Here is a 12,556-nt window from a genome sequence, read left to right on the forward strand (position 1 = left end):
ACCAGGTCTCTGTTATCCCCATGACATCGTAGTCATATCTGTTTAGCAGGAAGGCCAGCTCCTCCTGTTTGTTGCCCGGGCTCCTGGCATTTGTGTATAGGCAAGTGAGCCTGCCATTGGAGGCCCTAGGCTTCCCTGCACTCCTAGAAAACCCCCTGTCCCTGGGGTGAGGTAGAAGTGTGTTCCCTTGTACAGTCTGACCTACTGATTTGGTGGCTCATGCTTGGTAGGTTTGCACTGGTGGTTATCTGCCCATCACCTGGCAAACTTAGTTTAAAGCCTGGTCAAGGAAGTCAGCCATCCTGGTGGAGAAGAGCTGCTTCCCCATGTGAGCGAGGTAGAGGCCGTCCCTTTCCAATAGCTCATTGCCTCTCTCTCTGAAGCGTGGGCTGTTGTCGTAGAACCCGAAGCCTTCACGATGTCATCAGTGCCACAGTCTTCTATTCACTTCTTGAATTCTTCTCACCCTCCTATGCCCGTGACCTGCAACTGGAAGGATCGAGGAGAAAACCACCTGTGCCCCAAACCCTCTGAGCCCCACTCCCAGAGCCCTGTAGTCATTCATGACCCGTCTGGGATTGCTCCGAGCCATGTCATTTGTGCCCACGTGGATGAGGAGCATGGGGTAGTGGTCAGAGGGCCGGATAAGTTTTGGGATCCTCTTAGCAACATCCTGGATATGGGCCTTTGGGAGGCAGCAGACCTCATGGGCTAAGGGGTCAGGGAGGCAGACTGAGACTCCCTCAGTCCCCCTCAAGGAGTCTCCCACAATGACTACTACTTTCTTCTTTGGCAGGCATGGTTGCAGGTTGCCTCACTTCCTCAGGTGTAGAAGCTGGAGGTTCTGTTGGTTCTTTTGGTGCTGCGAGGATGTAGTACCCGTTATGAAGGTCCAGGGGAGTGGTCACCCTGGTAGAGTGTGCCTTGGGGCCGGACACTTCATGTTATACATGTCCCAGGTAACAGTAGCATAAGGAACTACAGAGAAAGGCAGGTTATTTTTACAATTTTCTTGAAATATTGTGAAAATGCTGTAAATTATATTTAATGTTGTGAGCAGCAGTTTGGAGTGACAAAGATATTTTTCAAGTATCCATTTTTCAAACCATTTGCCTAAAAGTTTTCGTTATTTAACATCAATAACAACAGTACTGCTGATTCCAATGCACTGGAATTGGAATTTGGCAGTATGTATATACAACAAGCTTCTTATGTGCTCATAATGTTCCAGTCCAGACAAATGGTTTTAATACTATTAACCAGGAGGTAGAGACTGATTAACAACTGTCATCTAGTCCATTTATTTTTTTAGAAAACAAATCGATTCTGCAGATTCCAAAATTTTGTTTAGAAAAGGCCAAATAGATTCTAGCTCTCGGGATTAAAAAAATGAGGTTATTTTTAAAAATAGAACAATGCAGAGCAGCACCACCACCCCGAGACTGTAGGGCATTCTATCCGGCCTGTGGGGCTCCTAAAAATTTAGAAAATTAATATTTGTCTGCCCCTGGCTGCCTCTCATGCGGCCCTTGATGGCTTGCCAAAACTCAGTAAGCGGCCCTCCGCCCAAAATAATTGCCCACCCCTGCTGTAGGGAGTCTGAAGCAATAGATTTCATTCTTTCTTGCACAGGCTGAAGAAGAAAAACTGGGAATAATGCTATTAAGATCTTTTAAGACAAAGCAGTTAAAAAAACAGCCTCCTATGATTCTGAGAAGCAAAAACAGCCTTGCCCCAAAACTCTTATCAAGAGAATTTAATGTCAAAAGGATCGCTATTCAATGTTTCATTTCAGGCACAATGGTGCGAGTAGGAATTAAGAGGTGGTACAGGGACAGAAACACAAAGGAAAAGGTTAAAGATGGAGAGAAAGAGTAAAAGGGGGAAAGAAAAGGCCTTGGTTCTGAAGTCAAGGTTTTTTCCAATGAGTGAGGCTGCACACAAATCTAAAAGTATAGGCTGAGATTTTCAGAAGGGGCTTAAAGGAGTTAGTTGCACCAATTCCCACTGATATTGCTATGGGAATTAAGAATAAGTCCTATTAAGCCACTTTGAAAATTCCAACCTTAGTCACTGTACATAAACCATTACTTCCCTTGATATCGTGCAAACCGCTCAACATTACCAAACCCTCTTCCATGGAATCAGGGAGGGATATTTGGTCCCATATTTATACCTCCCAAGACCCAGTTAAAAATTAAAATTTGTTTTCCCAAAAAACAAACTGATGGAAAACTGCCATTTTGCAATAACAACACAACAGACTAGATCAGAGGCGTAAAACATACAGCCCAGGCTGTGAAACCATTGCATCCAGCTGACTGGTAGTTCAGTGAGCAATCAAAAGTCTACGCCCTTGGCTCCAGACTGCCACACATCCTTGGCACTGCAGACTGACCAGGGCTCCGCACAGAACCAGAAGCACGTGGCTGCACAGAATCATGTGTGGGGGGCAGCATGGAACTCTGTCTGGTTGGCAGCACCAGGGGCATGCGACATTGCAGAGCTGAAGGCACATCGCTGCATGGAGCCACATTCAGGGTGTGGCACAGAGGTGGGGAGCTGCCGCCCATGTCAATGTCTGCACAGCTTCATGCTCCTGGCTCCATCTTTGTGCTGCTGCCCAAGCACAGCTCCATGTAGTTGCATGCTCCCAGCTCCATGTCGCTGCCCAACCAGAGCTGTGCACCACTGCATGCTTTTGGCTCCTTGCTATGACATGCCTCTGGCTCTACCCTGTCTGTATGTGGCTCTATGCACCCAGAACCACACTGCCTCCCAAACAGAGCCCCATGGACCTGGCCTAGGAAGAGCTGCAGTTTGAATGTGGCCGAGGGCAAGTTTCACACGAACTAGCTGCACTGTTTAATATAGCAATTTTCCCAACAGTTTCACTAAACATTTTTAAATCGGCAGTAACTTCAAACTTGACTGTCTAATGGAATGTGAAGGAACCAAGTTCCTTTGGTATTGACACTTAATGATATAAACCCAAAAATATACTGCTCTGTTACCCAGTTCACTGGATTTCAAGTGATGAAGGTTACAGACCTTAACGCTGCAATCTGGACAATTTAATACTGTATCTCTAAGCCAAAGCACAGCATCTGGAGTCCACATGCCAATGTTAAGGGGAAGATCTGCTAGACAGCACTTCGTAGCCTTAAAAAAAAGAAAAAAGGTGCACTGAATATTTACATGTTAACAGATGCATTCTTTAACAGATGCTGTATCATTCAAGTTGATACCTATGGACACTGGTCAGATGAGTAAGATGCATTAGAAATTAAATATATCCCAATAGGCTCACGTTCCTCCATTATAAAGGCAGCAACAGTTGGTAGCATGGAGTATTGTAACCCCTTACAACACGATTACTGCCATAGCCTTCTAGCACACAGGATTAACTTTCGTAATACAGGTTGTGTTACATTGTACATTCTAACTCTTAGTTCTATAAATATCAGAAATCATCACAGTATAGGATTTTAAGGCCATGTCAGATCACAGACTTACTGTGCTCAGCAGCAGCATCCCTAAATATCCCACACTGTTCTGCATACTAATTCCTTTCAACTGGAAACCTTGCAGTCATGTCCACAGAGCAAGACAGACTAACTGGCACTGCTGAGTGACAATGCCAATTAGCCTACTCCTGGCACTGTGCAAGCATAGCTACAAGCTTTCTACTGAAGGTAGAGCACAAGGAACACTAATGCATGTTTGAAGGCACTGCTGCTAGCCACCGTGGTCTAGACATGGCCAAAGAGCATAAAGACTAAGATGGTGTTTTTAACATCAGCAGTGCTAAAATAGACCTCTGTACCTGGGGTGGTATTGTGATTATTTCTCTCAGGAATTGTGGTGGGATCTCTCTAAGCTCTGTTACTTTTACAGATGCAACAGTTCCTGTATCCATGAACTGCACATCCAGTGCCCGGCTGCTGTGAACACTTGTTATCTGAAATGCGAAGGAAAAATGTGATAATAGGGAGACAAAATAAAATGCCATAGAAGTCTTAAAATACTGATCTGTGTTTTTCTTAAAAAGCAAAAAGTCACCACATTTGTATTGCATTTTATGAGACTATTCTTGGTGACCTGAAATGTTAAAATGAGAACACGATAAAGTCTCTCTTCAAATCTACTATCATATTAGTTAAAAAGATTACTTATTTGAAATTAGTGTTCTTTGAATAAGCAGCTTATGGATAATGGTGACATGTATCATGTAACTGTTAAAGAACTGAATGATTCAAGATTTTAGCCATACACCAAGAAAAAAGCTGTCAGAAAGAATACTACTATTTTTGAATGTTTCTTACCTCCACACGTGCCCATTTTCCCTTACAATGGAACAAACAGACTTTGCCACAAAAAGGTAATGAGACGGAATAATCTGTCGTCTGCTGCAATAAAAACAAGGATAGCTTATAAATATACACCCACAAAATCCTGTCAATGATCTACTATTGGAGAACTATATAGTGGGCCAAACATAGGTCCGGGAGCCAGAAACTCAGCTCCATGTCTGATGGTTTCTCTTTTTAGCCCTGGCAGAGCCATTACTGTGCCTCATTCTTCTCTTTTCTTTAGAATAGGCATACTGCCTAGTTACCTGCTTCACAAATTACCTACAAAGATGAAAAAGTACTAAGAAAATTAAAAGTGTAGGCTGGGCTTAAAATACATGGGATGAGCTTTTAAGCAGATCAATGGCCAATGATTATTGTTCTCTATACAGCACATCAGCATAAACAATTGGCAAACTTATCTTCTGTAATCACTGAAAGGACATTTAAAGGCCTAAGTCTATTCCTCTGCCAAGGTTTCTTGAAGACAGTAGTGTCATGGTGGTACCCCAAGACAAAGGTACTTTGGGGGTTCGCCATGTGGCATGCATTATTCTCCCAAATTAGAGTTTGCTATTGGGGTGGTTGGTCTCCAATTATAGCCAATGCAAATCTGTATTCAGTTCTATCTTCCTTCTATCTGTACATGTATTAGTGTATTAGTGTTAGATATAAAATTTAAATTTTGATGCATCTTTATATTTCAGCTAAGGTTGTTAGCTGAAATATAAAGGCAGTGATTAACTCGAACAGCTCATGTTCACACTTAGAAGAGTCAATGGCTGAGAAATAGCATCTGACTTGATGTACCTTTCTGTCCTCCTTGTGGATGTGCCTCTGGTCTGTGCCTGGCCAGACAATGATATATTTACATTTTAAATGAAGCCTAACACCTAGCTGTCAAGCCATCACAAGAGAGAGACAGCATGTCAGAATGAATGAATCATTAATGAATCCTCATGTCTACAAAGGATGCAAGAATGTAGCCTGGTAAACATGCATCTTGGGGTGGGGGGGAGGGAGCAGGACAGGTCAAAGTTACTGGCACAGTGTGAGGCCCCCTAAAAGTGAAGGGGTTCAATGTTACCAGCCAGACTGGCAACGGTATTTAAGCTGGCCTAGAGACCATGGATTTTTTTAGTTTTCCCAGGTACAAGGGAGTGGCTGAGTCCTCCAGCCAGAGGCTCCATAAACCAAGCTGAGCAGGGAATACAAGAAGCTCTGACAGGCAGGGTCAGAGTCATAAGCTACATTTAGATTCCTGAAGCTAGCTAGGGACTGCATCTTTGGATTTAAGGTATAGGGTAAGAACACTTGTTCTGGCATTTTCTTTTGTTTATTTACTACTACATCTCTGTCTGTCTCAACATATGCTTAGGGACCTACCTAAATCATGGTGAGAAAAAGGGATTTTTGAAGGCCACTTGCAGTGCAAAGAGCTGATTTTACAGTTTTTTGCAGGAAGCCCTCCCTCATAGCTGATTGGCTGAGGGGCCCCAGTGACCACACCTCTATGTAGAGATCACAGAAAATAAGGGCTAGAAAGGACCTTAGGAGGTCATCTAGTCCAACCCCCTGCTCAACACAGGACCATCATCAAGTAGATCATCACAGCCAAAGCTTTGTCTAGTTAAGTCTTAAAAACTTCCAAAGTTGGAGATTCCATAACTTTTTTGGGTACCCTGTTCCAGTTTTTATTACCCTCCTAGTAAGAAAATTCTTCCTAATATTTAACCTAAACTTCCATTGCCGTTACTTAAACCATTTGCTCTTTGTACTGTCATCTGCCACCACTGAGAACAGCCTAGCTCCATCCTCTTTCAAACCTCACTTCAGGTAGTTGAAGGCTGCTATTAAATCCCCTCTCAGTCTCCTCTTCTCTAGACTAAATAAGCCCAGTTCCCCCAGTCTTTCCTTACATGTCATGTCCCCCAGCCCCCTCACCATTTTTGCTGCCCTCCACTGGACTCTCTCCAATTTGCCCACATCCTTTCTGTAAGGTGCAAGGGGGGGGGGCGGCAAAACTGAACACAGTACTCCAGATGTGGCCGCACCAGTGCTGAACAGAGGGAAATAATCACTTCCCTTGACCTGCTGGCAACACTCCTACCGATGCAGCCCAGTATGCTGTTAGCCTTCTTTGCAACAAGAGCACACTGCTGGCTCATATTCAGCTTATGGTCCACTGTGACCCCCAGGTCCTTTTCTGCAGAGCTGCTGCCCAGCCAGTCAGCCCCCAACCTATACTGGTGCATGGGGTTGTTCCATCTTAAGTGCAGGACTTGGCACTTGTCCTTGTTGAATTTCATGAGGTTCCTTTTGGCCCAATCCTCCAATTTGTCTAGGTCATTCTGAATCCAGCATATCTACTATTGCCCCCAGCTTGGAGCCACCTGCAAACTTGCTGAGGGTGCAATCTATGCCATCTACCAAGTCGGTGATGAACAAAACCCCCAAGACTGACCCCTGGGGCACTCCACGTGATACCGGCTGCCAACTAGCCAATGAGCCATTGATTACTACCCTCTGGGCCCAATGCTCCAGCCAGATTTCTATCCACCTTACAGTCCATTCATTCAGCCCATACTTTCTTAGTTTTCCTGAGAGAATGTTGTGGGAGACTGTATCAAAAGCCTTGCTAAAATCAAGGTACATCACATCCACTGGTCTCCCTGCATTTATAGAGCTGAGGCCCTTACTCCGCTGCTTTCCATCTTTCCTTTCCTCAGAATTCTGAACTCAGATCATCTCATCTTCACTGCAGCCCAAGTTACCATTCACTACTACATTCACCACCAATTCTTCCTAGTTTGTGAGCAGCAGTTCAAGAAGAGCATAGCTCCTACTTGGCTGCTCCAGTGCTTGCACCAGGAAGTTGTCCCCAACACTTTCCAAAAGCTTCCTGCATTGCCTGCGCACTGCTGTATTGCCCTTCCAGTAGATGTCAGATTCTACGTCCACTGAATTGGTTGGAATCGTAAGGCAGTGTTTTACCGAAGTTGTAGAGATGTGGAAACCGATCAGAAACAGACACCCAAAAAACAGTCAGTCAAAGGCATCTGGCACTCTTTGACAAAGTTAATGTAAGCAGCATGTTCCCTGTCAGGGTTTTTCTGCTATCTAGTGGCTGATTTCAGTAGCTGAGGTTCAAAATTCAGACAAGCCTCCTGACAGGTCAAAAATGCAAACACGACTGAAGCAGGAGGCAGCAGATTGTTTAAAATGGTGGTTACTCATTGTACTTGTAGTACTGATTTAACTCCACAGCTATTTTCTGAAACAGTTCTTGTCTCCACAGGTTTTCACGCTGACAAGTTTGACATGTCTTCAACCCAACTTATCAAATCCATCAGCTTGTGTGCTTGGTGGATAAAAGCCTGCTGAATTTCAAATCACATTAGAAGCTCCATTAACCAGATTGTACGGTCAGCCACAAACTTAACTTGAGCTTACATGCTGCCCTTTCTTAAGAGATGGCATAGTTTAAGTATACACTGTGTGCTAGGTGTGATTTCAAGCTTCTCACACAAATTGCTGGTAGTACTTCATATTCTTTGCATGGTAAATGAACCGCATTAAACCATGAATTCCACCTTGTCAGCACTTGCTCTGGTGAAAGTGACACAGTCATATGTAGGCCCTCGCTTTGCTTGGCCATAGACTCTCTGTGTTGAAGCTTGCAGTCTGTACACTGTTTGAATGCTTTTCAAAGAGGAAAGCAGGCTATCCACATCAGAAAAATGTGTGCGCCAGATGTCACTTACTAAAAGAATGTGTGCATTACAGGTGACTTAAACTGTGTTGGGCATCATTCCGTGGGGTGCACTGGAGAAAGCCTTGCAAGTATACGTTGTATTATCAGAGAGAAATGCTGAGATCTTGTTAAATTTCAAGCTATAGTTTACAATAGCCTTTACTGCAACTTTGGCCACAACAGAAGCACTGACAGACACAAGGTGAACTGGCTTTGTTTAAAAAAAAACAAACCCAAAACAGGCAGGTCAGTCTGTCCCAATTACAAATAAAATGTGGAGAACTTATTCTGGGCATCTGTTGCTTTGTCTGCTACAATCAAGACTGAATCATATTCTGCCAATGTAGCTGCTGTAGACTGAACATGCAAAGCAAATATTACTGGTAGATAATCTTGGCAGAGCTTGTTCACACATGGGAAACTGCCAGCATTTGGCACGCTGTTTTTCTTCCAACATCAATGCTGTTTTTCCTCAGCACATCCAGTGTCATGTTGCACGATGAACAAAACAATTTACCACCATCTGCATCCAAGCTTCCTACATGGAACTGCCTTACATGATCCTAAGTTGAAGTGTATTTAGCTTTCTTGGTTTTCTTTTCACTTATCTTCAGACTGCAGCATTGCATCTGATTTCTTAAAAGATGGTGCCGAAACCCCTTCACCCTCCTGCACCAAGTCTACATCACTAGCTCAGCCTCTTAGAAGTTCTCTCAAACCACATACTCCATGGCTGCAGGGATTTCCGCACTTCCTTTGTATCCCGGTAAGCTTTTTTTTTCCATAGGGGGAGGGGATTCCAAGTAAAGATAGCAAGCAGGAAACAACGTTTTTCGCAGTGATTGTGAAAATTGCTGTTTTCGTGGCTTCTGTGAAAATTGCGAAACTGCAATTTAAGTAGATCCCTACGTATAGTTACTAGTTTCTTACGCTAGCTCTGTTTTTACTACTAATCATCTTGTTGCTTGCTTCCTTACTGATTGCCTGTGGAAGGTGACTTTTGGGTAGGTAATATTCCAAGCCAAGCTGCTTTACGGAGAGGGGAAACTATCATTTCTTTCATAATACAAAAATATGGGGCTATGTGATCCCCCCACGAGGGGCAGCATAGATCCATTATTGCAGCCGCAGAGTCCATGGTAAGGGCAAAAGAACTGAGGTGCAGGGATAGGGAGCTCTCACAGCAACCTCCGTCTGTTCCCACTGCCTCAAGGGAGAAACTCAGGCTCCAGGAGTCCCATCTCCCCCTCCCCTCTCCCCATGGATGGGTTTATGACATGTAGTACTGTTTGGGAGCACCTCAAAAGAATAAGACATTTTAAAAAGGTCTACTCTAAAACTGGGTTAAAATTATGGAATCCACTAACACCTCTAATGCACTCAAGTTCATAGCTAAAAATGTGTCACCTCTACAAATTAAGTGTTTGAAAATAAGCCTGGATTTGTCTTTCATGCATACGTGCATGCATGTACTCACAAAAATTTTTCAGGACAAATTATGTTCTCAGTAGCCATGGCCACCAGATCTACTTTAAAATCATGTCTGCCAGATCTGCCACATTTGTACAACATGATCTTGGATAAGTGGTTACATAATCCAAGATTTCAGAAATTTACTTACAGCTCTGGATCTGCCATGACCATAAGGGATTTAACAAAAATAACTGAATTTACGTATTTTCAAAAAGAAAGCATGCACCGAGGTTGTTTATACCTTGACAGGGTTGCAGAAGTTTAAAAATGGAGTCTTTCCTTACTTGTACAGGTTTCCCCCAACCTCCCGTTTTTTAGATTCAGCATGCAGGGCTTGGATGTGCCAAGTATGTAGAGGGGAAATGCAAGCTTGAGGCCTTCAACATTATATTACTCGGGGATGAACAAGACATACAAAGGTCCTCTCTGAACAAAAATTACCACAAGTATCTTGATGGTCTTGATCAGCAGCTGGATTTAGCCCATCCACCTAAAACCAGTTCTTTGCAAGAGAAGCATAAATGTTCTCATCGTAATGGCAGTGTTGAAAGAATGTTGTAGCCATGATTGTTCATAAAAATATGCAAAAAGCACAGATTTTTGTGGGTGGTATCTTTTACTGGACCAACTGCATGACTGGGATAGACTTAGACAAACTTCCAAATGTACTTTCATTCTTCTTCAGATTTGAGGGAAAAGCAGGCACCGGCAAAAAAATTAAAAACAAATTTCAGGGCTGTGAAGTTGGAGGAGAGAGAGATTCCCAGGGACAGCAGGCAAACAAATCATAGAAGAAAGGATGTCTTGATTAATGGAAATCAAGACCTTTCAAAAGGTAACAAGGTCATTATCACCTGTAGTGTGAAGAAAAATTATCTGGAATCGGGTAGACTCTAGTAATGCTATGAAGTCAATATCAGTGTTCCATCCTTGCTTCTTAGTGTCCAGCCAGTTTGCGAATTTGTTTCCAAGCTTGCCTTTTGAAGCTGTTCTGTAAATTTCCCTTGAGCCCAAAGATAGTGAAAGGCAAGTGATTATTCTGTGAAAAGTGTTCTCCTACATGTTTCTGCATCTGTCTTTAATCTTTTTCCTGTGATCATTCATTTTGGTGTGTAGTTTTAGTCTAGCTTCACCACATCATTTCCATGAGGGCATTTGGTATGCTGGATGACATGTAGCTATAATATAGCATGCATTATAGTATACTACAGCAACCGAGAGGTCATTTCAGAGAAGATCAAAGAGGAAAATGGTCTCTATTTAATACAAAGGTATTAATACTATACCAAAAAGTCTTGCATTTAAATCGGTCACAGTAGGAAACGGAAGTGGATAAAAGGGACAGTAGGTATTTGCTACCCAACACCTTTTAAGAAATATTCCAAACAGCATTTTACAATATTTGAGTTTAAATGCTTTTTCCTAAGCAACTCCATGGTACTCAGCCTCAGAAGTTGACTGGAAGCAATATACATATATTCAGGATTTGACATAAAATAGCCCTGAAATTTATTTCAGTATGTTTTCAGAAAAATCTTAGGACAGACCAATGCAAGTTTATACTTCAGTAGAGTGTTAAAAGCTGAATGAAGAAAAAAAGTAGCATAAACTTAAACATAATATTACTTTACCACCCCTTCCCCGTAATATTAGACGCACCTTATAACGTAAGTAGTCTTCTAACTTCTGTAAGATCTCACATAATTTGACCAAGCCCTTTGATGGGAGTTGACAATATATGGTTCCATCAGAGCAAACATTGGTTACCTTAACATTTGTATATAGAGCATCTACCTGTAACAAAGATTTGATGGAATAAGTTAAGCAAGTCTCTAGTACTGTAATTCTCTATTGCATGATTTAAACTTATAAAACTTTTTTTCTGAAATGTGAAATCAAGAATTAAATACTAGACAACAGTACCTGAAGATGCAGTTCAAGTGATGTGTCAAACAAGGCCTTCAAACAGGTAGCATTTATGTTGATATCATCCTCTCCTGATGTATCATACAGCACAACAAGAGGAATCTCACTTTTTTCCAATATTTCCACAGCAAATATCTTTCCACAGGTTTGTGATTCAACTATTTTCACTAAGACAGGATCATCACAAAAGACTTCCAGTCCTGCAAAATAAACATCTCATAATTCTTATACACCACTTCTTCAAATGTCTCGCAGGGAATTACAGCAATTAAACCTATGTTCTGTATGTGATCAGGTCCAAAAAATGAGAATGCAAGTGGAGGTACCCAGTAAAGGGAACATATTCTTTGCTACAGTTTTACCTTTAATGTACAAGAGACAATTAGGGAGAAAAGTACCCAACTCAGAGAGTAATACAATATATCCATGTAACAAATATTTTCCAAGTGCACTCCCAGTAGGTTTTTTATACAGAGATCCCAAGTATTAAGAATCCCATGAAAAAGGTACTCACTAGATTCAGGAAGGGAAAAACTTACTTGCAGGTAACTTTGAAAGTGCTGAGTGGGGACATTTTGAAATCAAAGGACAGTGCTGAATAAGCAGCAACTGCCAGACTTTTCCTGTATTAGATATTCCTCAGTGTCTGAAGAACAGGGATTTGCTTTCATCTCAGTTGCACAGGTTATTTATGTTTCTTATACTGGAACCACCAAGGCTGCTGAAGCAGTAACTGAAGAATTTTTAATCTCTCAGGCCACCTAACTACACACTCACTAGAGGTGTGCGAAACGGGCTCTATACGATTCGGATTTGGCCCGAATCAGGAACAGTGATTTGATTAGTTGATTCAGATCACTGTCCCCGATTCGATTAGGCTGAATCCGAATCTGAAGATTTGATGCTGATTTAGAGAATCAGCTATTCAGCCATAGACACAGTTTTAAATGTCGTTTTGTTTTGTTTTTTTGTATACCTCGAGGCACCATGTGCGGCTTGTGAATGCTGCAATGCTGGGGTGGACAGAGCATCCCACAGGAGTGTTTGGGGG

The 12,556-nt window shown here is 42.3% G+C and overlaps 1 protein-coding gene across 1 annotated transcript in view; it reads right to left on the bottom strand.

Annotated features, from left to right (window-relative positions):
• TDRD7 (tudor domain containing 7) overlaps positions 1-12,556 on the bottom strand; it is a 99,920-nt gene that overhangs the window by 12,241 nt on the left and 75,123 nt on the right. The window contains 5 exon segments of the mRNA XM_014518017.2: positions 3,052-3,162; positions 3,827-3,961; positions 4,326-4,409; positions 11,239-11,373; positions 11,503-11,705. Coding sequence (XP_014373503.1) covers positions 3,052-3,162; positions 3,827-3,961; positions 4,326-4,409; positions 11,239-11,373; positions 11,503-11,705 — 668 coding nt within the window.

The sequence above is a fragment of the Alligator sinensis genome, unplaced genomic scaffold (assembly GCF_000455745.1).
Source record: "Alligator sinensis unplaced genomic scaffold, ASM45574v1 scaffold607_1, whole genome shotgun sequence".
NCBI classification, from domain to species: Eukaryota; Metazoa; Chordata; order Crocodylia; family Alligatoridae; genus Alligator; species Alligator sinensis.